We start from the raw sequence: 27,392 nt of genomic DNA, 5'->3' as shown, positions 1-27,392 counted from the left end.
TGTTGCCCAGGCTGGGGTGTAATGGTGCGATCTCAGCTCACTGCAACCTCCTCCTCCTGGGTTCAAGCCATTTTCCTGCCTCAGCCTCCCAAGTAGCTGGGATTACAGGCATGTACCACCACGCCTAGCTAATTTCGTATTTTTAGTAGAGACGAGGTTTCACCATGTTGGCCAGGCTAGTCTCAAAACTTCCAACCTCAGGTGATCCACCCGCCTCAGCCTCCCAAAGTTCTGGGATTACAAGCGTGAACCACCGTGCCCAGCCGGAAGACATTTAAACGGAGAAAATATATTTCCTTATAGTTTGTTTAATTTGTGGGAAATTATTAAACTATGGCTTTTTCAACAGGTAAACTTTAATGATACTTAGCTAAGGGCACAATTAAGGAATACTTTATAAATGTTTACTGGGGAATCCACTGTGTCCAAATAGGTTATAAGCACAACTCACTTTTCTAAGTGGTCTCTCTGATTCTTGGCTTATCTTGATTCTTATCAAGCCAAGAAGATACTCACATTTTTTCTTCTCTAAGAAATTAGAGATCTGGATCCTTTCTGTTTCTTGGCTGGAGAAGACGCTCATAAGTATATACTTAATAAATACTAAATTTAAAAAAACAAGAAATCTTCTCTCTACTGTTTACATTCCTTTTTGGTCTGTACTTCCCACTAACTATTTTGGATATTCAGTTTCTGTTGCCTTTGAATAAAGTGAGGTAAGGATCTACCTTCAGTCCTAGGTAGGGTTACTTGATTGGTGTTTACATAAAGCTAATTAGCTTATCTTTTGCCCTTTACTCTCTTCTCAGGCCTTGGCACAGTGGCATTTTTTGAGGGTGAAGAAGGCAGCCAGCCATGGCTGTGAGAAGTTCTCTGGGTGGGGAACAAACCTGCTCTCCTGCTTTGATTAACATCAGACCAATCATTTGAACTGAATGACATGCCCTTTGGTTACGCTCAAGCTCTTTTAACCCCTTCACCCACCCTTTAGAGTAATAAAATCCTTTTTCCAAACTCAATCTAAGGTGGAATACCAAATACCAGTATATAAAATGGATAAAGAGGAGCTGCTTTGTTTGCAGTCAGTGGGTGGGGAGAAGGTAGGATACCTCATAGCCCTGCCCTTTTGGCCTTGGCCTTGTTGATTAAGGAAATAAGGTGCAAAGATGGTTTGAGGTAAAGTTCAGGTTGCTCATAACCCTTAAGAGTCACTGGAATTAATGAAGTGTTATTATTACTGTTTTTGAGATGGAGTCTTGCTCTTGCCCAGGCTGGAGTGCAGTGGCACGATCTTGGCTTACCGCTCCCTCCACCTCCCAGGTTCAAGCGATTCTCCTGCCTCAGCCTCAGCCTCTCGAGTAGCTGGGATTACAGGCACCTACCACAACACCTGGCTAAGTTTTGTATTTTTCGTAGAGATGGGGTTTCGCCATGTTGGCCAGGCTGGTCTTGAACTCCTGACCTTAAGTGATCCGCCTGCCTTGGCTTCTCAAAGTGCTGGGATTACAAGCGTGAACCACCACACCCGACCACAGAGTCACTGTAATTCATGAATTATTAGAAATATTATATTAAATACTTACAAATTTGGTAAATTTATCCTGTAGACAATACGTCTTTTAAATATTTGTTTTGTTTTAATGTGTGCAGCTTTCACTCTATTCAGTTCCCGAGGGTCAATCGAAGTATGTGGAGGAGGCAAGGAGCCAGCTTGAAGAAAGCATTTCACAGCTCCGACACTATTGCGAGCCATACACAACCTGGTGTCAGGTACAACTGTTCTGAAAATGGAGTGAACGCATTTCTGTTTAGAGTCAATAGAGAAAAGTCTGTATTGGCTGCATGTTTTTGGAAAAAGACATGATAAAGGGCCCTGAGGTGGTTGACAGAGGCTGGGAAGGGTGGGGGTCTGGGGGGAAGGTGGGGATGGCTACTGGGTGCAAAGAAAATAGCAAGAATGAATAAAACCTACTATTTGATAGCACAACAGGGTGACTACTGTCAATAATTTAATTGTACATTTTAAAATAACTAAGAGTGTAATTGGATTGTTTGTAACACTAAGGATAAATGCTTGAGGGGATGGATTCCCCATTCTCCATATTGTGCTTATTTCACATTGCATGCCTGTGTCAACACATCTCATGTACACCATAAATGTGTGTACCTACTGCATACCCACAAAATATTTTTAAATAACAGGCTCCAAGCTAAAAGTGCCTGACTTACAGATGTTCTTAAGTGCCATCTGAGGAGGGGGTGTAGAGATGCTCTAGCTTCCTGGTGACAGCTGTTGCCACAGCTGCAGAGAGAATTTCCCTCTCCCTGGGCAGTGTGTAACACCTTGACTAGAGAGCAGAGGGGCTAGGAACTACCTTGTTGCTTGCAGTTATGAAAACATTGTTGTCTACCAGGGGAGGCTTGTGGCCTGGAACTCTAAACAAAGGAAAAAGATGCAGTGTAAACACTTACATAAAAATTGTGAAGTTTTTCTCCCCCAGTATACAAATCAGTGCCACTTAAACCAGGAGTGGATATGGCATTTTGAATGCCATAATAGTAGGGTAGATACTAAAATAGGGTAGAATTCCATACTAGATTACTGAACTATTTGTCCTAGTGACCAAAGAACTACATACACAGATTGGTGTCTGTCCCTGCCTGGGTTTTAGGTCAGGCATTTGTCATTACGTAAATGAAAAGTATTTTTGTGATTTTTTTTTTTTTTTTTTTTTTTGAGACGGAGTCTCGCTCTGCCGCCCAGGCTGGAGTGCAGTGGCCGGATCTCAGCTCACTGCAAGCTCCGCCTCCCGGGTTCACGCCATTCTCCTGCCTCAGCCTCCGGAGTAGCTGGGACTACAGGCGCCCGCCACCTCGCCCGGCTAGTTTTTTTTTTTTTTTTGTATTTTTTTAGTAGAGACGGGTTTCACCGTGTTAGCCAGGATGGTCTCGATCTCCTGACCTCGTGATCCGCCCGCCTCGGCCTCCCAAAGTGCTGGGATTACAGGCTTGAGCCACCGCGCCCGGCCTATTTTTGTGATTTTTAACATAAGTAACCAACGTTTACAATCTACAGAATGCTTTTGTAGGCTTTGATACATATATTTGCTATACTTGATCCTGATTTTGAAAATTGAGGACAAATTTAATAAAAACTAATAGATGTAGATGTGTGGGAAATTGTCTAGATTTACCTTGCTTGAGATTTATAAATTTAGTCTTTTTGGTTTTTGGTTTTTTGTTTTTTTATTTTGTTTGTTTTTTGAGACGGATTCTCGCTCTGTTGCCCAGGCTGGAGTGCAGTAGTGTACTCTCGGCTCACTGCAACCTCCACCTCCCAGGTTCAAGCAATTCTCCCACCTCAGCCTCCCGAGTAGCTGGGATTATAGGCATGAGCCACCATGCCTGGCTAATTTTTGTATTTTTAGTAGAGATGGGGTTTCGCCATGTTGGCCAGGCTGTTCTCGAACTCCTGACCTCAAGTGATCTGCCCACCTTGGCCTCCTCAAGTGCTGGGATTACAGGCGTGAGCCACCACGCCTGGCCTAAATTCAATTTTCATCCAGAGCTTATTTAAAAATTTTTAAATTCCTTTGCCTATGCTGCTGTTGAACTTTTGTTCACCAATTTAGAAAGAAAATAGTAAGCATGGACTGTATCAACAATATAAATTAGGCCATTATACTTAAGTATCATAACCATATTATTGAGTTAAGTAATACCTAAAGACTTTATACATAATGTGTTGTAAAATGACTAGACTTTATTCTCTTGTTCTAGAAGATTTTAAAACTTCTGGTAGTTAAGATAGCACATTTGTGTTTGTATCATGTAGGCATGACTACTGTTATTTGTAGTCTGTCTTTTTTTTTTTTTTTTGGCAATAAAAGTACTTTGTACCTTTTAGCCTAAGGTTGCTTTTTGTTTTTTACCTTTTCTTCCATGCGTGATACTCATTGCAGCAAAATACCTCTCTGGATGATAGATTAGTTATCTACATGTTTATTTCCACTACTACTAAATATAAAAACTTTCTTATAATTATAATAGCTTTTGTAATTATAATGGTTTTATTTTCCTGGGTAGAACAAAGTCTTCATGAATAGAAATATTTCTGATTCCTGGTTCCTTTTTCAGACCAGGAATTTCTGGCCCTTTTCTTGAAGAACCAATTTAAGTTTTTTTTTTGTTTTTTTTTTTTTGGGGGGGGGGGACGGAGTCTCGCTCTGTCGCCAGACTGGAGTGCAGTGGTGCAGTCTCAGCTCACTACAACCTCCACCTCCCGGGTTCTAGTGATTCTCCTGCCTCAGCCTGCCGAGTAGCTGGGACTACAGGCATGTGCCACTACACCCAGCTAATTTTTGTATTTTTAATAGAAACGGGATTTCACCATGTTGGCCAGGATGTTCTTGATCTCTTGACCTTGTGATCCACCCACCTCGGCCTCCCAAAGTGCTGAGATTATAGGCATGACCCACTGTGCCCAGCCTTAATTTTTTTAATAGCAAAAATATTAAGCTATCAAAAGAAGTGGGCAGTCATTCTAGATATTGATCTGAAGGTTTCGTTTCTTTTCTTTTCCTTTCCTTTCCTTTCTTTTCTTTTTTCTTTTTTTTTTTTTTTTAGTAGAGACAAGGTTTCACCGTGTTGCCCAGGCTGATCTCGAACTCCTGGGCTCAAGAGATCTGCCCACCTCAGCCTCCCAAGTAGCTCGGACTACAGACATATACCACCATGCCCAGCTAATATTTTTATTTTTTTGTAGAGATGGGGTCTCTGCTGTTACCCAGGCTGGTCTCAGATTCCTGACCTCACGAGATACTCCTGCCTTAGCCTCCCAAAGTACTGGGATTACAGGCGTGAAATAATGGATTCTATTGAAGTGATACTCAGTTCTTTAGATCTTCTGCCTAATTCGGCATTTATTATTTCAGGTCATTTAAAAGAATGAGAATAGCTTGTCCTGACTTGAACTGAAGTACAGAAAACAAATCCTTTTCCAGGCGGGGCGCAGTGGTTCACGCCTATAATCCCAACACTTTGGGAGGCTGAGGCAGGCAGATCACCTGAGGTCAGGAGTTGGAGACCAGCCTGGCCAACATAGTGCAACCCTGTCTCTACCAAAAATACAAAAATTAGCTGGGTGTGGTGGTGGGCACCTGTAATCCTAGCTACTCAGGAGGCTGAGGCAGGACAATCACTTGAACCCAGGAGGCGGAGGTTGCAGTGAGCAGAGATCGCGCCACTGCACTCTAGCCTAGGCGACAAGAGCGAAACTCTCTCTCAAAAAAAAAAATAATAATAATAAAAATTAAAATTTAAAAAAAAATTCCTTTTCCAAATGGCAACCAGTTTTGATACCTTCTGATACCTATGTATTTCTTCTTGTCTTCACTGTAGACTTCTTGAAGGTGGGTACCTTCTAGCGGTCCCCTTGTTTTCTTTAGGATCATGTGATGTTCATGTACAAAGCCTTTTTTTTTTTTTTTTTTTTTTTTTTGGAGACAGAGTCTCGCTCTGTCACCCAGGCTGGAGTGCTGTGGCGCCATCTCGGCTCACTGCAACCTCCGCCTCCTGGATTCAAGTGACTCTCCTGCTTCAGCCTCCTGAGTAGCTAGGACTAGAGGTGTATGCCACCACACCCGGCTAATTTTTGTATTTTTAGTAGAGACAGGGTTTCACTATGTTTGTCAGGCTGGTCTCTGACTCCTGACCTCAGGTGATCTGCCCAACTTGGCTTCCCAAAGTGCTGGGATTAGAGGAGTGAGCCATCATGCCTGGCCACAAAGCCTTTTTATTGTTTTTAAGAGAATGTTGACACCTCATTTGCTTTGGGCTATAGGCTTCTTTGTCTTATTAAAGCTGGTCATTCTTGCTTCAAATGGGCAGTTTCCAGATGTAGGCTCTAATTAATGGCAGATCAGGAAGTAGTTAATATGAAAGACAGATTTAATCTTATGGAGAAAAGCTTGCCAGTTAAGTATCGAGGAGATTGATTTTTAGTCTCTTTTTTCCATTTTAATGGAAGAGTGAAACGGCTGGATTGTTGAAACCACTCTGCTTGGAGTCTGCTTCCTGTGGCAGTAGTAAGCCATTCTACTGAGTTATTTGCAGTGAAGGGAAGATTATAATAGGAAAAACAAACAAAAAGACCCAGATAGACAGTGTATCCCTTTGTTCAAAAAGTGTTAATAACATGATAATTTATTCAGTAAAGACAAGTATATTTATTCTGTTAACTTTCTAATCAGCAGATCCTGTGAATAGTTTCATTCAGTTTCTTTTTACCTTTTTAGGAAACGTACTCCCAAACTAAGCCCAAGATGCAAAATTTGGTTCAATGGGGGTTAGGTAAGTTGATTTTAAATTAGGCATAATCAGCTACTTCATTAACATTGAACTCTTTAATCGGAGTTCCATGAATGAGCTCCAAGAAATCTGTGGACTCCTTAAAAGTATATGCAGAATTTTAGAGCTATGTGGATTTTTCTGGGAAGAGGAACTGTTGTTTTCATCAGATTTCAGGCAACTAGTGTCCCCAAATAGTCAGGTAAGTCTCTTCCAGGTCGTTAGTATTCTTGGGCTAGCAAGTACAGATAACACTGCTTAAAAAAAAAAAAAAAAAAAAAAAAAAAAATCTCATTTCCAGGTGCAGTGTAATAAATACACCATACTAATTCATCAATAGATTTTCTGAATCGGAATAGCTCATTTGCATTGCAATTACATGCTCTAGAAGTTTTGAAGCAGGAAGGAGCTGAGCTGGTACTCCTGTGAAAGGTCTTATTGCATAATTGATAGTGTTCTTACATTTTTTTTTTTTCATTTGGTTTTATTTTCCTTGATTGTTTTTCAGTTGTGGGCCACTTATCACATACACTCACAAACTGGATTCACAGTCCATGTTCTGACTAATGTTCATCAGAGACTGGTGAATTAGTTAAGCTGCCGATCGTATTTCATTCCCCTTATTCGGCATCTCGGAAACAAAATCTTGTTTTTACAAGGGTTTGTTTCCATGATAGAACAAAATAAACATGAATACAGTTTATTTCTTTGCTAAGATCATCATAGTGTATTGATGTCCTGATATTTCTGAGACTGTCAGATAAATTTATCATTAGAAGACAGACATAGTAATAGCTGCCTACTGGTTCTTTTTTTTTTTTTTTTTGAGACAAAATCTCACTGTCACTTAGGCTAGAGTGCAGTGGCACAATCTCAGCTCACTAATACCTTTGTCTCTCAGATTCAAGCGATTCTCCCACCTCAGCTTCCTGAGTAGCTGGGATTACAATGTCCAGTTAATTTTTGTATTTTTAGTAGAGACAGGGTTTCACCTTGTTAGCCGGGCTGGTCTCAAATTCCTGACCTCAAGTGATCTGCCCACCTTGGCCCGAAGTATTGGGATTGTAGGTGTGAGCCACTGTACCCGGCCCCCTACTGGTTCTTTAAATTATTAAGGCATGTTAATAAGTAACATCTTAATTTTATTAATTTCATAAACACTTATTTAAGACTTATATATCAGGTACTATTCTAAGTGCTTTAAAAATTCCAGTTTATTAGGGGAGGAGTAAGGATGGTTAATGAGTACAAAAATATAGTTAGAATGAATAATACCTAGTATTTGGTAGCACAGTAGGGTGACTGCAGTCAACAAGACTTTATTGTACATTTTATTTTTTATTATTTTATTATTTTTTATTTTTGTGAGACAGATTCTCACTCTGTTGCCCAGGCTAGAGTGCAGTGGTGCTGTCTTGGCTCACTGCAACCTCCGCCTCCCAGGTTCAAGCAATTCTGTCTCAGCCTCCCGAATAGCTGGGACTACAGGCACATACCACCATGCCCAGCCTATTTTTTGTATTTTTGGTAGAGACGGGTTTCACCATATTGGTCAGGCTGGTATCCAACTCCTGACCTCAGGCGATCCACCCACCTCGGCCTCCCAAAGTGCTGGGATTACAGGTGTGAGCCACCGCGCCTGGCTTATTGTACATTTTATTTAACTGAAAAAGCTATACTCTTTTAGTTATTGTAAATAAACTAAAAGAGTAAAATTGGGATGCTTGTAACACAAAGAAAAATGATAAATACTTGAGGTAAAGGATACCTTATTTACCCTGATGTGATTATTATGCATTGTATGGCTGAACCAAAATACCTCATTTACTCCGTAAATATATATACCTACTATGTACCCACAAAAATTTGAAATATATATATATATATATTAATTTAATCCTCATAACAACCTGACAGATACCTTATTATCTTCATTTTTATCTGAGGAAACTAGAGAACTCCTGATATAGTCTTCTATTTGTACATGTGTGGCTGAGCGGTCTCTTGTTTAAATTTTTCTGAGACAGGATCTTACTCTGTCATCTAGGCTGGAATGCAGTGACGTGATCATAGCTCGCTGCAGCCTCGACTTCCTGGGCTCAAGCAATCCTCCCAGCTCATCCTCCCGAGTAGCTAGGATTACAGGCATGTGCCATCACACCCAGCTAATTTTTTCCATTTTTTTGTAGAGACAGGGTCTCACTTTGTTGCCCAGACTCTGTGCAGTCTTAAAACGTATCTTCTTTCCCCTTTCTTTGTGATTTACCCACTTTGGCCCAGCTCACCACAGCCATCTGGGTGTCCCTCCGTCAACTGCTCTGTGTACACATCTAGAATTGAGCAACACTGGGCTAGTAGGCAAAAATAAAGGGAAGTAAAAAATTGCCTCAAATGACCCAGACTAGAGGATGGAAAGTAAAAACTAGGCTAAAGGCAAAATAAGTAACAGGCCAGACAATAATTAATGCAAACATAATACAAGCCCTATAGTAGTATTTAAAGTGATCACATTTCCCAAAGAACCCAGGAAAAGGAAAACTGGCATGTATCTGGTATTACTTAGGGGACAGAAATACTGAGTTTTCCAGTTTATTACTTCAGTTCTGCATATATTTTCTAAGTCACCATTCTACCAGACCTTGAAAATTGAGATTGGTTAAGACAGTGGTCACAACCATTGAGATGCATGTAACACATTATTTAGTACTAGTGCAAATATAGAGATAATCACAGACTGTTACTGAAGGTACAGAGGAAGGAGATTAGTTTAATTGAAATTGAGGAGGTGGGAGCAGTCAGGGAAGGATTTCTGAAATGAATCTTGAAGGAGCAGTGTTAGCCACACCAAAAGGTGGGGATGGGACTGCTGGAAGCAGGCATTGCGCACTGGTCACAGCATGATCAGGCTTAGAGGTGTGAGTTGGTATTGGATGTTTGAGGAACCCTAAGCAGATAGGGAGTGCTGAAGATGAGATTGAGAAGGAGACATGAGGGCTTTGTTTAAGTCATGACCTAGCTAAAATTCATTTGTTAATTCATCCAGTATTTATCAACTCCTGGCAGTGTGTTTTTTTTTTTTTTTTTTTTTTTTTGAGACGGAGTCTTGCTCTGTTGCTCAGGCTGGAGTGCAATGGCATGATCTCGGCTCACTGCAACCTCTGCCTCCCAGGTTCAAGTGATTCTCCTGCCCCAGCCTCCTGGGTAGCTGGGATTACAGGCACATGCCACTACGCCTGGCTAATTTTTGTATTTCCAGTAGAGATGGGGTTTCACCATGTTAGTCAGGCTGATCTCGAACTCCTGACTTTGTGATCTGCCCTCACCGGCCTCCCAAAGTGCTGGGATTACAGGCATGAGCCACCAAGCCTGGCCTGTTTTTGTTTTTGTTTGGAGACAGGGTCTCAGTCACCTAGGCTATAGTGTAGTGGCATGATCATAGCTCATTGCAGCCTTGACCTGGACTGAAGCAATCCTCCCACCTCAGCCTCCCAAGTAGCTGGGACCATAGACATGCATCACCACCCCTGGCTAATTTTTTAAAAACTTTTTGGAGAGACAGGGTTTTGCCATGTTGCCCAGGCTGTTCTTGAACTCCTGGACTCAAGCAGTCCTCCTACCTTGGCCTCCCAAAGTGCTGGGATTACGGGTGTGAACCACCACACGTGGCCATCATTCTTAATAAATATCTATTGAATGAACATCCGTTATTACCACTGAAGGAAGATAACACAGGAGTATAAGCAATCCATCATTATGGAGCTTACATTCTCCTTGGGGAGACACCAGATACACACCTGAATAATTAAACACAGGATACTATAGGATTAGGTAGCAAGTGATGGTACAGAGAATAAATATGATGGTACTTTAGAGGAGGGAGAGAGGTATGGACTGATGAGCTTAGGAAAGGCTTTTGTGTGGAGGTAGGACTCAAGCTGGCTTTTATGAGGTGGGATTGGCTCAGTGGAAAGGAGAGGAGGCATTATGTGAATGAAGTCAGAAGGCATGTTCAGGCATGAATAGGTTCACATGTTGTACTTATTTTTATTGATTCTATCACCGTCAGCAGTGGTCAACAGTGGCTATTTCCTGAGTGAACTTACAAGTTTCCTTTATTATCCAAATTTATTCTGTTCTTGAGTTCGAATAATGAGTTCAGATGGCAAAGGATACTTATTTTTCTGAGTCTAAGGTATTTGATTTCTTTTTTCTTTTGAGAAGGAGTCTCACTCTGTCACCCAGGCTGGAGTGCAGTGGCATGATCTTGGCTCACTGCAGCCTCCACCTCTCGGGTTCAAGTAATTCTCCTGCCTCAGCCTCCTGAGTAGCTGGGATTACAGGCATGTGCCACCACACCCAGCTAATTTTTTTGTATTTTTAGTAGAGATGGGGTTTTACCATGTTGGTCAGGCTGGTCTCGAACTCCTGACCTTGTGATCCTCCCCCCTCGGCCTCCCAAAGTGCTGGGATTACAGGAGTGAGCCACCGCGCCTGGCCTTTTTTTTTTTTTAAAGAGGCTGTGTCTTGCTCTGTGGCTCAGGCTGTCAGGCTGGAGTGCAGTGGCGCGGACCTAGCTCACTGCAGCCTTGAACTCCTGGACTCAAGTGATTCTTCTGCCTTACCCTTGAAAAGTGTTGAGCTTATAGGGATGAGCCACCACTCACAGCTTGTTTTTGGTTCCTGAGTTTCAGAGAGCAAGTAGCAAAGCTTCAGATAGCAATAGATCTATCCAAAGATTTATCCAAATCTATTCTGTTTTTGTGTTTGCATAACAAGAATTTGAATAGCATAGGATCCCTGTATTTGTATTCCTCCCTGTGCAAATTGCTGATTCAGATCTGTTGCTTTCAGGAATATGAAAGCAATTTAACATTACTTCATTGTCAGTAGGTTGTTGGACCAAAGGTAGTTGAAAATTGGACACTTGCAGCCAGGCGCAGTGGCTCACACCTGTAATCCCAGCACTTTGGGAAGCTGAGGCGGGTGGATCACCTGAGGTCAGGAGTTCGAGACCAGCCTAGCCAACATGGTGAAAGCACATCTCTACTAAAAATACAAAAGTTAGCCGGGTGAGGTGGTGGGCACCTGGAATCCCAGCTACTCAAGGCTGAGACAGGAGAATCGCTTGAACCCGGGAGGCAGAGGTTGCTGTGAGCTGAGATCACACCATTGCACTCCAGCCTGGGCAACAAGAGCAAAACTGCATCTCAAAAAAAAAAAAAAAAAAAAAGAAAAGAAAATTGGACACTTGTTATGTGAATAGTAAATCTTGTTTACATGTTACATAAAAAGAATATGTTGAAAAGCAGTACAGTAGTAGAATGCAGAGAATATGTGATTTGAAAAGCCCTTGATATTATATATACATATTATATACTGTATAAGACTTTTTGTTTTGTTTTTTAATGAGAAATTTATGGAACTGCTTCCTGGTCTAATTCTATTGTAGACAGCTATGATTATCTCCAAAATGCACCTCCTGGATTTTTTCCGAGACTTGGTGTTATTGGTTTTGCTGGCCTTATTGGACTCCTTTTGGCTAGAGGTAGGTGCAATTTTGTGGGTTTAACAGTCAGCTCATAAAGCAGAGATAGAATATATGTTTCAGGCCGGGCGTGGTGGCTCAAGCCTGTAATCCCAGCACTTTGGGAGGCCGAGACGGGCGGATCACCAGGTCAGGAGATCGAGACCATCCTGGCTAACCCGGTGAAACCCCATCTCTACTAAAAAATACAGGAAAACTAGCCGGGCGAGGTGGCGGGCGCCTGTAGTCCCAGCTACTCGGGAGGCTGAGGCAGGAGAATGGCGTAAACCCGGGAGGTGGAGCTTGCAGTGAGCCAAGATCCAGTCACTGCACTCCAGCCTGGGTGACAGAGCGAGACTCCGTCTCAAAAAAAAAAAAAAAAAAAAAAAAAAAGAATATATGTTTCATTCTTTCCCTTCATTTACCAGGTTTCAGAATAATGAGTTGGTTCCTAAATATGGCTTTCTTAATGTATAATTGATACGGTTATCATATTTGATTTTAAACATAAATAGAAATTGTATACTCTTGGTAAAAAAAAGAAGTTATCCTTTATAGGCACATTTACTTGATCAAATCTCTATTGTTCTTTGGTCCAGAAAGAGCAAAATTTTAAAGTCTTTCACACCTGAGAAACTGTTCCTAAACATTTCACTATTAAGATCAGGCTGTATTAATCACAGTAAATAGGGCAGTGATTTAATAGAGATTTTATTACCTTCTTGATTTGTCATGGCTTCAGTCAGTGACGACAAAAACTTTAAAAATGCTTAAAATTAAATGCTAACAAATGCCAACTTAAAAATATTACTATACTGCTAAATTATAAAATATCTATAGGAAATAAAGGCTGATAAAATACTTTGCTATGATGAGATGAGTTTGTTATGAACAACTTGAAGTTTCACTGGTTGGAAACTTAATGTTTATGATATAAAATTCTGACATTACCATCGTTCCTAATGAAGAAAGTTTATGAACCCTGTAATCAGACCCCAATACAAGAACCATAGAGACTAGTTTGGTCCCTGTATTAGTTTGTTTTGCATTGCTCTAAAGGAGTATCTGAGGCTGGGTAATTATAAAGAAAAGAGGTGCTGGGCATGGTGACTCACGCCTGTAATTCCAGCACTTTGGGAGGCCGAGGCAGGCGGATCACAAGGTCAGGAGATCGAGACCATCCTGGCTAACACGGTGAAACCCCGTCTCTACTAAAAATACAAAAAATTAGCCGGGCGTGGTGGCGGGCGCCTGTAGTCCCAGCTACTTGGGATGCAGAGGCAGGAGAATAGCGTGAATCTGGGGGACGGGGCTTGCAGTGAGCTGAGATCGAGCCACTGCACTCCAGCCTGGGCGACAGTGCGAGACTCCATCTCAAAAAAAAAGAAAAGCGGTTTATTTGGCTCACAGTTCTGCAAGCTGTACAAGAAGCATGGCATCAACATCTATTTCTGTTGAGGGCTTCAGAAAGCTTCCAATCGTGGTGGAAGGCAAAGGGGGAGAAGGTGCATCACATGGTGAGGGAGGGAGCTAGAGAGATGCCAGGCTCTTTTAAACAACCAGCCCTCGTGTGAACTAATAGAGTGAGAAATTACTCATTACCACAGGGAGGGCACCAAGCCATTCATGTGGGATCCACCCCCATGACCCAAACACCTCCCAGCATGGGGATTCACATTTCAACATGAGATTTGGAGGGTAGACTCATTAAAACCGTATCGATCCTATTCCTCCAATTTAAAAAATCTTCCCTCTACATGCAATAGTTGTTATTTTATTTTACTTTAGTTTGAGATAGAATCTTGCTCTGTCACCCAGGCTGGAGTGCAATAGCACAATCTCCGCTCACTGCACGCTTCGCCTCCTGAGTTCAAATGATTCTCCTGCCTCAGCCTCCCAAGTAGCTGGGATTATAGATGTGCACCACCACGCCCAACTAATTTTTGTATTTTTAGTAGAGATGGGGTTTCACCGTGTTGGCCAGGCTGGTCTCCAACTCCTGACCTCAAGTGATTGGCTTGCCTCAATGTCCCAAAGTGCTGGGATTACAGGTGTGAGCTACCACGCCCAGCCTTATTTTATTTTTTTAAATTGGTTTCTTTTTTGAGACAGGGTCTCACTCTATCACCCAGGCTGGAGTGCAGTGGTGTGATCATAGCTCACTGCAGCCTGGACCTCCTGGGCTCAAGTGATCCTCTCACCTCAGCCTTTCAAGTAGCTGGGATTACAGGCACTCGCCACCATGCCCAGGTAATTTTTGTATTTTTAGTAGAGATGGAGTTTCACTATGTTGCCCAGGCTTGTCTTGAACTCCTGAACTCAAGCCATCCACCTCCCTTGGTGCCCCCCAAAGTGCTGGAATTATAGGCCTGAGCTGCTGTGCCCTGCTAATGGCTGTTATTTTTTGCTTTAAGGGGAGTTGCGCTTATTTTTTTTTTTTTTTGTCTTTTTTTTTTTTTTTTTTCCTTTTTGTGGAGAACTGGGTCTCGCTATATTACCCAGGCAGGTCTCGAACTCCTGGGCTCAAGCTATCCTCCCGCCTCTGCCTCCCTGAGAGCTGGGATTACAGGCGTGAGCCACCGCACCCGCCTGGCTGTTATTTTTTAATTTGGAGGGTAGACACTGCCCTGGTGGTACTACCAGCTCACCTGTGAAAGCAACTCATGTCACAGTCTTCATGCCCTCCTCCTGTCTCATGCAGAATATGTCAGAATTAAATTTCCAGCTTATTTTTTGTAATAAACTTATGAACCAACATTTTCCCCTAAACTTCTTTCACCTCATTTCTTGCAAAGCTGTTCAAAAGAGCATTCGGTCTTATTTAGATAGTGTTTGAGATTGATGAACATCCCAAGGCCAGGGTGTTGGGATTTCAGCTATTGTTAGGGAGATAGGAATGTAGAAGTGAGTGAGAGGAGCTTCCCCCTCCCTCTCCGTGGTTAGAGCTGGCCCTAGGGAAGTCTTCCAGGTCCAAAGAAAACTTTTTCTGTGCTGTAGGCACGTTCCTACAGTGCGGAGAGTTTGTCTCCGGCACACCCACTAGGGTGACCATCCTAAGGAGGATTGGAGACCGTGCTCTCCTGGCCAGAGCAGCAGCATGAGGACATCTGCTACAGTGGGTCCTAGTTCTCTGATTTTGTTTGTTTCTATCTCTCTTCTTCCTTTTCCTGGGGAGAGCTTGGTAGTATTAAAATAATTTGACACCTTAGTTCTTTTTCACAAATATTTCATGCGGGCACGCACACACACATGTGCAATAGCAGGTCTTTTCCCCTGAGCTCTGGGTATAGAAAGGCCTGAGGTGAGTAGCATCAGAGGGGTTCACCAAGCAGGATGAATGGGATGGTAGGGATGTCTGTGGGTAGCCAGAGTGGTTTGCAGGCCACTCCAGGTGGATGATCCCCTTTGAGGGCAGCAGCAGGATGGGTGGGTGCAGAAGGTCCCTCCTGATGGGTTTCCTTTTTTTTTTTTTTTTGAGACAGAGTCTTGCTCTATCATCCAGGCTGGAGTGCAGTGGTGTGATCTCAGGCTCACCACAACCCCGCCTCCTGGGTTCAAGTGATTCTCCTGCCTCAGCCTCCCAAGTAGCTGGGACTACAGGCGTGCACCACCATGCCTGGCTAATTTTTGTATTTTTAGTAGACATGAGGTTTCACCATGTTGACCAGGCTGGTCTTGAACTCCTGACCTCGAGTGATCCTCCCGCCTCAGCCTCCCAAAGTGCTGGGATCATAGTTGCGAGCCACCATGCCCGGCCTGGTGGGGTTTCTTGAGCGTATCTGCTAAGGTAGTCTGCTTCAGTTGATGAGGATTGCCATGACTGTGGTGGTGACAAGAGGCTCTCAGAGAGGTGAATGGATGTTCATTCAGAGGAGGTGGGCCCAGCCGGACCACTCCAAGATGACACATGGTTGTTGACACTATTGTTGCCTTCTGGTGGCTCTCCCTAGCATTGGCAACCAGTGGTTCCCCCTGCCCCTAGCAGTGCTGATAGTGACAACCCATACCACTGGCCTCTTGGGAGATGTGGGCATGGAAGTAGGGGCTGGGGAATACGATTACACCTCCTTCCTGAAGTTCTGGGGTCCCCAGCTCATTGTGTGAACCAGCAGGAGCTGGAGGCCCGAGAGCTGCCACTTCTCGGCTCTCCCTGGAGGAGTGAGAAATGACTGGGTGGCAGGTTGGCTGCTCTTTCCCTGGTCCTCACTTGGGTGAGCTGCTTCAAGTGGATGGGAGCAGGGGAGGGGCACTATGCAGGGATATGACAGGCTTTTCTCTTCCAGGAGAATTACACCCTTTCAATTCATGCAACAGGATCGGGAGAGAAACAATAAATCATTAATAGTCTAGGTTGATAGCATTTGTATTCTCTTCAGCAACCCCAGTTCCATCTTTGGGGATTTGTCTGTTTAAAGTTTTAAAGCCAATAAGCAGCACTTACATGATTAGAACTGTTTAAGGATTAATATACACATTCTAGCGGGGCACAGTGGCTCACACCTGTAATCCCAGCACTTCGGAGGGTCAAGGCGGATGGATCACCTGAGGTCAGGAGTTGAAAACCAACCTGGCCAACATGGTGAAACCCCACCTCTACTAAAAATATAAACATTAGCCAGGCATGGTGACTGGTGCCTGTAATCCTGGCTACTTGGAAGGCGAAAGCAGGAGAATCACTTGAACCCGGGAGGCAGAGGTTGCAGCAAGGCGAGATTGCACCATTGCATTCCAGCCTGAGCAACAGAGCGAGACCCCATTTCAAAAAAAAAAAAAAAAAAATCGGCCGGGTATGGTGGCTAACACCTGTAATCCCAGCACTTTGGGAGGCCAAGGCACGTGGATCACCTGAGGTCAGGAGTTCGAGACCAGACTGACCAACATAGTGAAATCCTGTCTCTACTAAAAATACAAAATTAGTTGGGCATGGTGGCGCATGCCTGTAATCCCAGAATCTTGGGAGGCTGAGGTAGGAGAATCACTTGAACCCAAGAGGTGGAGATTGCAGTGAGCCGAGATTGCACCATTGCACTCCAGCCTGGGCAGCAATAGCAAAACTCTATCTTAAAAAAAAAAAAAAAAAAAAAAATCAATAACACACACATTCTACTAGCATCTATATGGGTCCCATGACAAAAACACTGTGCCTCTCAGTGGAGTCAAGGCCATGTGTATTCTCTAGTTTCATCCTCTACTGGTTTTTTTAACCTCATTCTCAGGTTTCTCCAAGCTCTGCGTCCTGCTATCTCTTCTGTCCATTCCCCTTGCTCCACAGCTCTGTATCCTCCTACAATCTGGCCTGAGACTTCAACACAGTTCTTGTTTTGGGACTGGTCTTCTTCACACTTTCTTGGGTTTAAGCCCCCTTTACCTGGGTTCCATGTCATCTTCTCCTTGGTTTACTCTGCCATGCTATCGAACTACATGCTTAAGTCACTTTCAAAAAAGCATGTGGAGGTATGCTTCCCAAGCATACCAAGTTGGAGGTAAACTTCCCAAGACCTTCCATGTCTGAAAATCACTTTCTGCCCTCATACCATGTGATAGTTTGGTTGGGCACTGAATTTGTTTGCCATTGAAATTGAAACTTTCAAAGCCATGTATTCTAGCATCTGGCATTGTAGATTTGAGAGTCAATAGCCAGTCTGGATATTTGCTGCTTCTGAACAGGTGATACATTTTTTTTTTCTTCCTGGAAGCTTTGAAGATCTTCTGTGAATCTTTAGTGTTCTGAATTTCTGTGGTGTTGTGACTAGATAGTGGTCTTTTCTTTTTTTTTTGAGACGGAGTCTCACTGTCGCCCAGGCTGGTGTGCACTGTCACAATCTCCGCTCACTGCAACCTCCTCCACCTCTGGGTTCAAGTGATTCTCGTGCCTCAGCCTCCCAATTAGCTGGGATTACAGGCATGCACCACCACGCCTGGCTAATTTTTGTGTTTTTAGTAGAGACGGGGTTTCACCATGTTGGCCAGGCTGGTCTTGAACTCCTGACCTCCAGTGATCCACCCGCGTCAGCCTCCCAAAGTGCTGGGATTGCAGGCATGAGCCACCATGCCCGGCCTTGGATATAGGTGTTTTCATTCTTGCTTAAACAATATGGTGGCTTGCAGCATCCAGCTGAAAGAAAGTATCTTCTTTTCCTCCCTCCCTCCCTCCTTCTTTCTATCCTTCCCTTCCCTTTCCTTTTCCCTTTCCCTTCCTGAGAGATGGTCTCACTCTGTCACCCAGGTTGTAGTGCAGTGGCATGATCAAGGATCACTGCAGTCTTGACCTCCCCAGGCTCAAGCAATCCTCCCATCTCAGCCTCCTGAGTAGCTGTGACTATAGGTGTGCACCACCACGCCTGACTAATTTTTGTATTTTTTGTGGAGACCAGGTGTCACCATGTTGCCCAGGCTGGTCTCAAACTCCTGAACTCAAGTAGTCTTCCTTCCTCAGCCTCCCAAAGTGCTAGGATTACAGGCATGAGCCACTGCACCCGGCCTATCTTGTGTATCTTTGAAAATTTACTCTCATTCTTTTTCCTTCCTCAACTCATTAATTAGCAATTGAGTTATTTAAAAGGACCCTATGTGTCTCTTATATTTTCTTGATTATTTTGTTCCTTTTGAATTTTTTTTGCTTTGGTCATTTCCAAGAGCTCCTTCCTGTTCTTTGAATGTTCTTTTTTTCATAGAATTCTTTTTTATTTTAATGTAGTGGCTTTTAAAATTTATTTGATGATACTTAGTAATAGGTTTAGTTTTGTTTTGAAATTCTGTTTCCTGTGGGGTCTTTTTTTTTTTCTTTGGGCTTGTCTTGGTCTTTCTCCTTTATGCTTCAGGCTTTCCACAAATGACTGGTGATTCTTGGTTATCCAGTCATGTTTCAAAGTGAGGCAGCTGAAATGCTAATAAGAACTCTCACCTGTAATCCCAGCACTTTGGGAGGCTGAGGCGGGAGGATCACCTGAGGTGAGGAGTTCAAGACCAGCCTGGCCAACATGGCAAAACCCCATCTCTACTAAAAATACAAAAAATAGCCAGGTGTGGTGGAGGGTGTCTGTAATCCCAGTTACTCAGGAGGCTGAGGCTGGAGAATCGCTTGAACCCAGGAGGTAGAGGTTGCAGTGAGCTGAGATGGCGCCATTGCACTCCAGCCTGGGCAACAGAGCGAGACTCTGTCTCAAAAAAAATAAATAAATAAAAAGAACTCCCTGTCCATACATGGGACCCACTGACGGGCAGGTTGTACCTCAGGGGAGCTGGATAGGAAGTGACCATATACGAGGGTGCCAGTGTGAGGAGGGCTTTACTCTCAGGCACTGACATACTCACCCCTTCCGGCTCTCTTGGTTCTCAGCAGGAAATCCATGGTGTTTCTTTAGTGATGCCCTGCCCCCACTGTTTTAACTCTTTTTTTTTTTTTTTTTTTTTTTTTTTTTTTTTGAGACAGGATCTTGCTTTGCCGCCCAGTGTGTTAAGCCATTCTTGCATTGCTATAACCTAACACTGGGTAATTTATAAAGAAAAGAAGTTTATTTGGCTCACAGTTCTGCAGGCTGTACAGGAAGCCTGGCACCAGCATCTCCTCGGCTTCTGGTGAGGCCTTGTGCTGTTTACAATCATGGTGGAAGGCAAAGGGGGAGCTGGTGTCTCACATGGCAAGAGTGCAACCAAGAGAAAGAGGTGGGGGAGGTGTCACACATTTTTAAACAACCAGATCTCAAGAGAACTCACTGTTGCACGAGGACAGCACCAAGGGAATGGCATTAAACCATTTGTGAGAAATCCACCTTCATGATCCAGTCAGGTCCCACCAGGCCCCACCTCCAACATTGGGGATTACAATTTAACATGAGATTCAGAGGGAACAACATCCAAAATATTACCCACTCTAGAGTGCAGTAGCATAGACACTGTTCACAGCAGCCTTGAACTCCTGGGCTCAAGCAATCCTCCTGCCTCAGTCTCCTGAGAAACTAGGACCACAGGCCCATGCCACCACACCTGATAATTTTTAAATTTTTTGTAGAGATGTGGTCTCCCTAAGTTGCCCAGGCTCATCTCAAACTCTTAGGCTCAGTCAGTCCTCCCACCTCAGCCTCCCAAAGTGCTGGGATTGCAGGTGTGAGCCACTGCATCTGGCTCACTTTTTTTTTTAAGAAATAAAGATAGGGGGCTGGGCATACTGGCTCATGCCTGTAATCCCAGCACTTTGGGAGGCTGAGGCAGGTGGATTGCTTGAGCTCAGGAGTTCAAGACCAGTCTGGGCAATGTGAGGAAACCCTGTATCTACAAAAACTACAAAAAAAAAAAAAAAATTAGCCAGGCATGATGGCTTGCACTTCTAGTCCCACCTACTTGAGGGACTGAGGCAGGAGGATAGTTTGAACCTGGGAGGTCGAGGCTGCAGTGAGCCATGATTGGGTCACTGCACTCCAGCCTGGGAGACCAAGTGAGACCCTCTCTCAACAGAAAAATAGAAATGGAGACGGAGTCTCGCTATGTTACTCCAGCTGGTCTCAATTCCTGGCCTCAAGCAATCCTTACGCCTTGACCTCCCAAAGTGCTAGGATTACATGTGTGAGCCACTGTGCCTAGTAACCCTGCCCCTTTTTAACATTTTGACCTGGTGTGACTTCCTGGCCAGGGGTAGTTTTGTACTGGGATGGCATAGGGGAAGCAAGGGCCGTGCTGGTCCATGCATCGGACTTGCCTTTGTCCTGTCCCCCTGTCTTGCCCCCTGGTTGCCATCTCCACTCCCCACAGTACCTGCCATCTCTGGATCTGGAATCTCCCTGGGGCTGCCTGGGACGGCCCTCTGAGGCCGCACTCCTCCTCAAGATTTCAAGATTTCAAGGCAGTGTGTCCTCTTATTTCCATTCACTCTCCATTTTCCGAAAATTGATTGACACTTCCTGTCTGCCAGTGGCCCCTCCACACATTTTCTCTTCATAGTGGGTTTATTAATGTTTTTTCCTTTTTTTTTTTTTTTTTGAGATGGAGTCTCGCTCTGCTGCCCAGGCTGGAGTGCAGTGCCCACGGTCTCTGCTCACTGCAAGCTCCACCTCCTGGGTTCACGCCATTCTCCTGCCTCAGCCTCCCAAGTAGCTGGGACTACAGGCGCCCGCCACCACACCCAGCTAATTTTTTTGGTATTTTTTTTAGTAGAGACGGGGTTTCACCATGTTAGCCAGGATGGTGTCGATCTCCTGACCTCGTGATCCGCCCACCTCGGCCTCCCAAAGTGCTGGGATTACAGGTGTGAGCCACTGCGCCCGGCTTATTAATGTTTTTTCTTACTGTTTTTTTAACGGGGTTACAGAAAGGGGAGTAGAGGAACGCTTGTGTTTAATATTTAAATAGGAAGCCAGATTGCTGTAAAAGAACATAAACCCTAGAAACCAAAATACTCATTTGTTTGTTTTTAAAACGATCTTTTTTTCTGCTCTCTTAGGGAAAAAAAAGGCGTTCCCTTGAAAATACTTGGTGCTGAGTGAGAGAAGCCAGTCACAAAGGACCATGTATTTACTGCATGATTCCATTTATATGAAATATCCAGAGAGCCGGGCGCAGTGGCTTACACCTGTAATCTCAGCACTTTGGGAGGCTGTGATGGGTGGATTACCTGAGGTCAGGAGTTCAAGACCAGCCTGGCCAACATGGCGAAACCCCATCTCTACTAAAAATACAAAATTAGCAGGGTGTGGTGGTGTGTGCCTGTAGCCCCAGCTACTCGAGAGGCTGAGGTAGGAGAATTGCCTGAACCTGAGAGGCAGAGGTTGCAGTGAGCCAAGATTGCACCATTGCACTACAGCCTGGGTGACAAGAGCAAAAAAAAAGAAAAGAAAAGAAATATCCAGAGTAGGCAAACATATAGAGATAGAAAGTACATCAGTGGTTGCCTAGGGCTGGACAGTACGGGGGAGTTGAGGAGTGACTGCTAATGGGTTTCTTTTGGTGATTTATGAAAAAGCTCTAAAATTTATTGTAATGATGGTTACAAACCTCTATCAATATACTAAAAGCCATTGAACTGTACTTTAAATGGGTGAATGTGAATTTTATCTCAATAAAGCTGTGCAAAAGCATTTTGGTGCACACGACTTTATTTGGAACATTCTTTCAGTTTAGGACCAAAGAAATCTTATTCATTGGTGGGGTTATTTTAGTTTTGTTTGGGTTTCTTAAGAGACACGGTCTTGCTCTGTCACCCAGGCTGGAGTGCAGAGTGTGATCGTAGCTCATTGTAACTTCGAACTCCTGGGCTCAAGGAATCCTCCCATCTCAGCCTCCCAAGTAGTTAGGACTGTAGGCGCACACTACCATGCTTGGCTAATTTTTTTATTTTAACTTTTGTAGATACAGGGTCTGACTCTGTTGCCCAGGCAGGTGTCAAACTCCTGGCCTCAAGTGATCCTCCCGCCTTGGCCTCCCAAAGCTTTTGGATTACAGGCGTGAGCCACTGTGCCTGGCCTCGTTCCGTGTTAAATGGATAAGGTAAATTGTGATGGTGAGGATAATGGATCATCTGATGGCATGTACAACCTTTTATTTATTAGGTTCAAAAATAAAGAAGCTAGTGTATCCGCCTGGTTTCATGGGGTTAGCTGCCTCCCTCTATTATCCACAACAAGCCATCGTGTTTGCCCAGGTAAGAGAAACTCTGTAATCCCTGATGTCCCTCATTCTTGTTTGTGTGTGTATGAATCTGATGCTTAATTTTATTTTATTTTGCAGTTCTTATAACACCAGACTAAAATTTGTTTGTACATATAGGTGAATACAGCAAATTTAAATGATTTTATCCACTGTATGTCTCAGTTCTGGCCCTTCTTCCAGTAATGCCAGTGTTCACAGAATTTGAACACGAATTTGCATGATTGTTTGAATATTCATCAGCAAAAATTTATGATACATTTTTTGTATACTTACATGGAAGTCTACAGACTCAAATTCCAAAGCTGATAATTATGGGTCACTCAGTTTATGCGTATCCAGTCACAACCTGCTCTTGCTGGTATTGTAGACACAGACTACTCTGACCTCCTCTACTCCCTGGTACTGGTGCCCTTGCTTTCCTTGTTGGGGACTTTGGGGACTGTAATCCCCTCTGCTGGGAGTGCCCTTTTCGGGGCTTTCAATTGGCTGCTCCTTTCTTACCCTTGAAGCCTCAGTCTTATGGTAACCTGGCAGGCAGGTCGATCACAGTGGCAGGCAACATGGATAAAGCTGTACCATTGATTCTCAAAGTGCATTGCCAGACCAGAAGCAGCAGCATCACCTGAGAACTTGTTAGAAATGCAAACTCTCAGGCCCCACCCCAGACTGGCTGAATCAGAAGCTCTGGGAATAAGGGCCAGCAGTCTGTGTTTTAGCAAGCCCTCCGGTGGTTTGTTATTAATGCCTATGTTGTTTGAGAACCACTGATGGAGACCAGTAGGTAGTCTGAAAAGGGTGCTATCTGGAGTTAGTGGAACGCTAGAGATGGTGTCCCTCAGAAACTGGCAAGAGCAAGGCAGGCTCTAGGTTTTGAGGTCCTGGGCAGATTGTGGACATAGGGACTTTAGTTGCTCGAACTACCACATCACACGGAAACTCAGTTCCAGGAGCAGACAGCAGTGCAGTCACCCTAATTGGACTCTGAGCCAGACTGACCTGAGACTGCGCTCCCTTGGTTGTTCATGACAGAATTGAGTCCAGATTCCTAAAGTGGGCTATAGTTATATGTGGGAGTCCAGTGGCCCCAGCTCAGGGAGCTTGATGGCTTTGGTGACAAATACCAGTACTTTCCAGCATTTGCTCAACATTGTTTGTAACAGTCCTGGAGGCAGATAGTTAATGCTTCTGTCCCTGCTCCAGCCCCAGATCAGGAATAGTGAGTAACATCTTCCAGCCCTAGATATAAAAATAATCAAACATTATTTCAGCCTGTTATGGTTTAAGCAGTAAATGGCTGGAGTGGAGAGGGTGAACTTGGTTGCTGGTTGAGAAGCCTATGTGGCTATGCCCAGAGTAGGAGTCTTTTTTTTTTTTTTTTTTTTTTCATTTCTTTCTATTTTAACTTTTAGCTTTAGGGGTACATGTGCAGGTTTGTTATTGTAAGTTGTGTGTCATGAGGGTTGGGTGTACAGATTATTTTGTTACCTGGGTAATTAGCCTAGTACCTGATGGGTAGTTTTTTGATCCTCGCCGTCTTCTCACCCTCCACCCTCAAGTAGGCCTTGGTCTCTGTTCCCTTCTTTGTGTCCATTTGTTGTCAAGGTTTGGTTCCCACTTACAAGTAAGAACATGGGGTATTTCGTTTTCTGTTCCTATGTTAGTTCACTTAAGATAATGGCCCCCAGCTCCATCCCTGTCCCTGCAAAGGACATGAGCTCATTCTTTTTGGCTGCATAGTACTCTGTGGTGTATAAGTACCACATTTTCTTTATCAAGTCTACCATTGGCCGGGCGTGGTGAACCACACCAGCACTTCGGGAGGCTGAGGCAGGTGGATCACCTGAGGCCAGGAGTTTGAGACCATGCTGACCAACGTGGTGAAACTCTGTCTCTACTAAGTACAAAAAATTAGCTGGGTGTGGTGGCGGGTGCCTGTAATCCCAGCTACTTGGGAGGCTGAGGCAGGAAAATTGCTTGAACCCAGGAGGCAGAGGTTGCAGTGATCCAAGATTGCGCCATTCCACTCCAGCCTGGGCAATGAGCGAAAACTCCATCTCAAAAAAAAAAAAAAAAAAAAAAATCTACCATTGATGGGCATTTAGGTTGATTCCATGTTTTGCTATTATGCATACTGCTATGATGAACATATGCATGCATGTATCTTTATAGTAAAATGATTTATATTCCATCATTCCATTATTATTCCCAATAATAGGGATTGCTGGGTCAAATGGTAAGATCTTTTCTATTTTGTTTCAAGGTCAGTGGGGAGAGATTATATGACTGGGGTTTACGAGGATATATAGTCATAGAAGATTTGTGGAAGGAGAACTTTCAAAAGGTGAGAAACATCTTTTTCATTTTCTTCCTTTTGGTTTAAATATGTGGTTTCTCTAGGGTTTTGTAAAATATTTGATAACCCTGTTGATTTATTGCTTTTTCTGTTTGCTTCTAGTTATGTCTCCAGCTCAGATTTTTCAGGTGACCTTCCTTGGTAGAGCAGTAGAACTTCTGAGCATTTGGTTATTATCGGCAGGGCCAAATAAGTAGTGACCATAAAATGCAATGCATTCCACCATAGTCTTAGACCATATTTTCCATTATATTGTATTCATAGTTTCCTCCAAGTATAGCATATTATTTAAAAGTTTTATTGAAACTGAATTCAAAGGGAATGTACTATGCTCCCAGGAAAAAGACATAATTGAGAGCCTCTTCCTCTTGGTTTTTCACTTATCATAAGTTCTGTTCTTTCCCTAGCACTGCCGTTTCTGTTTATCCCCCAGGCTTCTCAACTCAGCTGAGGGTGTGAGCCATGGTATGTTGAGGACTAGCTACCAGCTAAAGGCCACGTTCTCTGTGCTGTCTAGTACATGAGCAACAGAGGGAAGAAGTTGTGTAATTGCAAGAACTTGTCACCTTTCATCTCTTTTAGTGGCCACATAGCTGATTAAATGTTGCCTATGTTCGCTTGGAACATTCCCTTCCTACTGATAAGGAAGAATGAGTAGAGAATAAGGTATCGTGTCTCTACTAAGCACTGAGAAGCACAGCCAGCTAAGGAAGAATTGGACTTCTTATATTAATATACCTTCTACATCACAAATTGAAGAAAATTCATTTTTCAATGAAAATACTTTTTTAAAAAATATAAATGAGCTTCAAATCACTGACAAGTTAAAAAAATACATATAAATAACTATCTCAGAATTAAAATCCAGAATTTTGAACTGGGATTTGGAAGTAACAGAATAAATTATAAGCCCTCTTTATTATTTACATAAGTAATCTTCCAGTGAAATCTTAAGATTCATTTTTTGGCCAGGTGCAGTGACTCACGCCCAGCACGTTGGGAGGCCAGGGTGGAAGGATCACTTGAGCCCAGGAGTTTGAGACCAGCCTAGGCAACATAGTGAGATCCTATCTCTCCAAAAAATAAAAAAATTAGCCAGGCATGGTGGCATACTTTGGGAGGCTGAGGTGGGAGGATTGCTTGAGCCCAGAAGGTAAGGGGCTAAATAGAGTGAGCCATGATTGCGCCACTGCACTCCAGCTGGAGCAACACAGTGAGGCCCTGTCTCAAAATAAATAAATAAATAAATAAGAAAAAGAAAAAAACCCACTACTTTTTATACCTGTGGTTTCTAAAGGAATTAGTCCCTCTCGAGCCTATTTAAACTAGCTCTTGAATAGGAAATACTATACCAATATCAAGTGTCTTTTGGCAATCCTTTTTAAAGAGTAAATATTCGTAGGGTTTTTTTTGTTTGTTTTTTTGTTTTATTTCTCTGATATTTTCTATGGAAGCTTCCTTTCCTTTTTAAAAAGTTCCTTAACAAATGCAACCGGGCACGGTGACTCATGCCTGTAATCCCAGCACTTTGGGAGGCCAAGCCGGGTGGAGCACCTGAGGTAGGGAGTTCGAGACCAGCCTGGCCAACATGGCGAAACCCTGTCTCTACTAAAAAAAATACAAAAATTAGCTGGGCATGGTGATGCACGTCTGTAATCCCAGCTACTTGGGAGGCTGAGGCAGGAGAATTGCTTGAACCTGGGAGGTGTAAGTTACAGTGAGCCAAGATTGCACCACTGCACTCCAGCCTGGGCAACAGAGCGAGACTTCATCTCAAAAAACAAAAACAAACAAAAAAAAAATGCCCACTAAATTTTATATGGGAAAGGAAGTAAAATATCAAGCAATCTCTACACAGCCCTAGACAGAAATGTGGAAAGTGAGCCTAAAAGCCTCAACTGTGAGCCTTCACTGTGGTGTGACTGCAGACTGAGGCACATCAAAGCCGGAGGGAGTCCCATAGGCTCCCTGGAGTGCTCACTGTGGTGTCTGTGCATACACACACGCACACCAAAGCTAAAGTGGGGGCTGCGGGAGCCTCTGGCTTGGAAACAGCATTCTCTGACTGTGCTAAGAATTCAGCCCAGTGCAGAAGCAACTGGCCTGTGGTTAGAATACCAGTTAAGCAGGCCAACATTTTCTGATAATTTGAAAACATTAGATATTAAAGCTACTCAAATTTGTATGCAGATCTTTTTGGAGTGAGGTGATAAAGATTTTTAATTGGTTTGTGTTTCTCTCTCTCTTTATACCCTTGCCTTCTTCAGAGTCATTGAGAACTTAAGACTTTCTCCCGTTTGTTACTCTCCAAGCATAATTTTACTGACAGCTGTCTGTTCTCAGTAGAAGGTAATAAAATCAGGGCCAGGCACAGTGGTTTATACCTATAATCCCAGCACTTTGGGAGGCTGAGGCAGGCAAATCGCTTTGAGCCTAGGTGTTCAAGACCAGCCTGGGCAATATGGCAAAACCCCGTCTCTACAAAAACTACCAAAAAAAAAAAAAAAAAATTAGCCAGGTGTGGTG

At 43.5% G+C, this 27,392-nt stretch overlaps 1 protein-coding gene across 4 annotated transcripts in view; it reads left to right on the top strand.

Annotated features, from left to right (window-relative positions):
- APOO (apolipoprotein O) overlaps nt 1–27,392 on the top strand; it is a 66,921-nt gene that overhangs the window by 19,552 nt on the left and 19,977 nt on the right. For all 4 annotated transcript variants that reach the window (XM_030934394.1, XM_030934392.1, XM_030934391.1 and 1 more), the window contains 5 exons: nt 1,651–1,770; nt 6,297–6,351; nt 11,798–11,893; nt 22,414–22,505; nt 24,774–24,854. In XM_030934394.1, the coding sequence (XP_030790254.1) occupies nt 1,651–1,770; nt 6,297–6,351; nt 11,798–11,893; nt 22,414–22,505; nt 24,774–24,854 (444 nt within the window). The remainder of the gene's footprint in view (nt 1–1,650; nt 1,771–6,296; nt 6,352–11,797; nt 11,894–22,413; nt 22,506–24,773; nt 24,855–27,392) is intronic.

Source organism: Rhinopithecus roxellana, chromosome 7 (genome assembly GCF_007565055.1).
Source record: "Rhinopithecus roxellana isolate Shanxi Qingling chromosome 7, ASM756505v1, whole genome shotgun sequence".
Lineage (NCBI taxonomy): Eukaryota > Metazoa > Chordata > Mammalia > Primates > Cercopithecidae > Rhinopithecus > Rhinopithecus roxellana.
The sequence above is the reverse complement of the archived record's forward strand: the minus strand, read 5'-3'. Positions and strand labels throughout refer to the sequence as shown.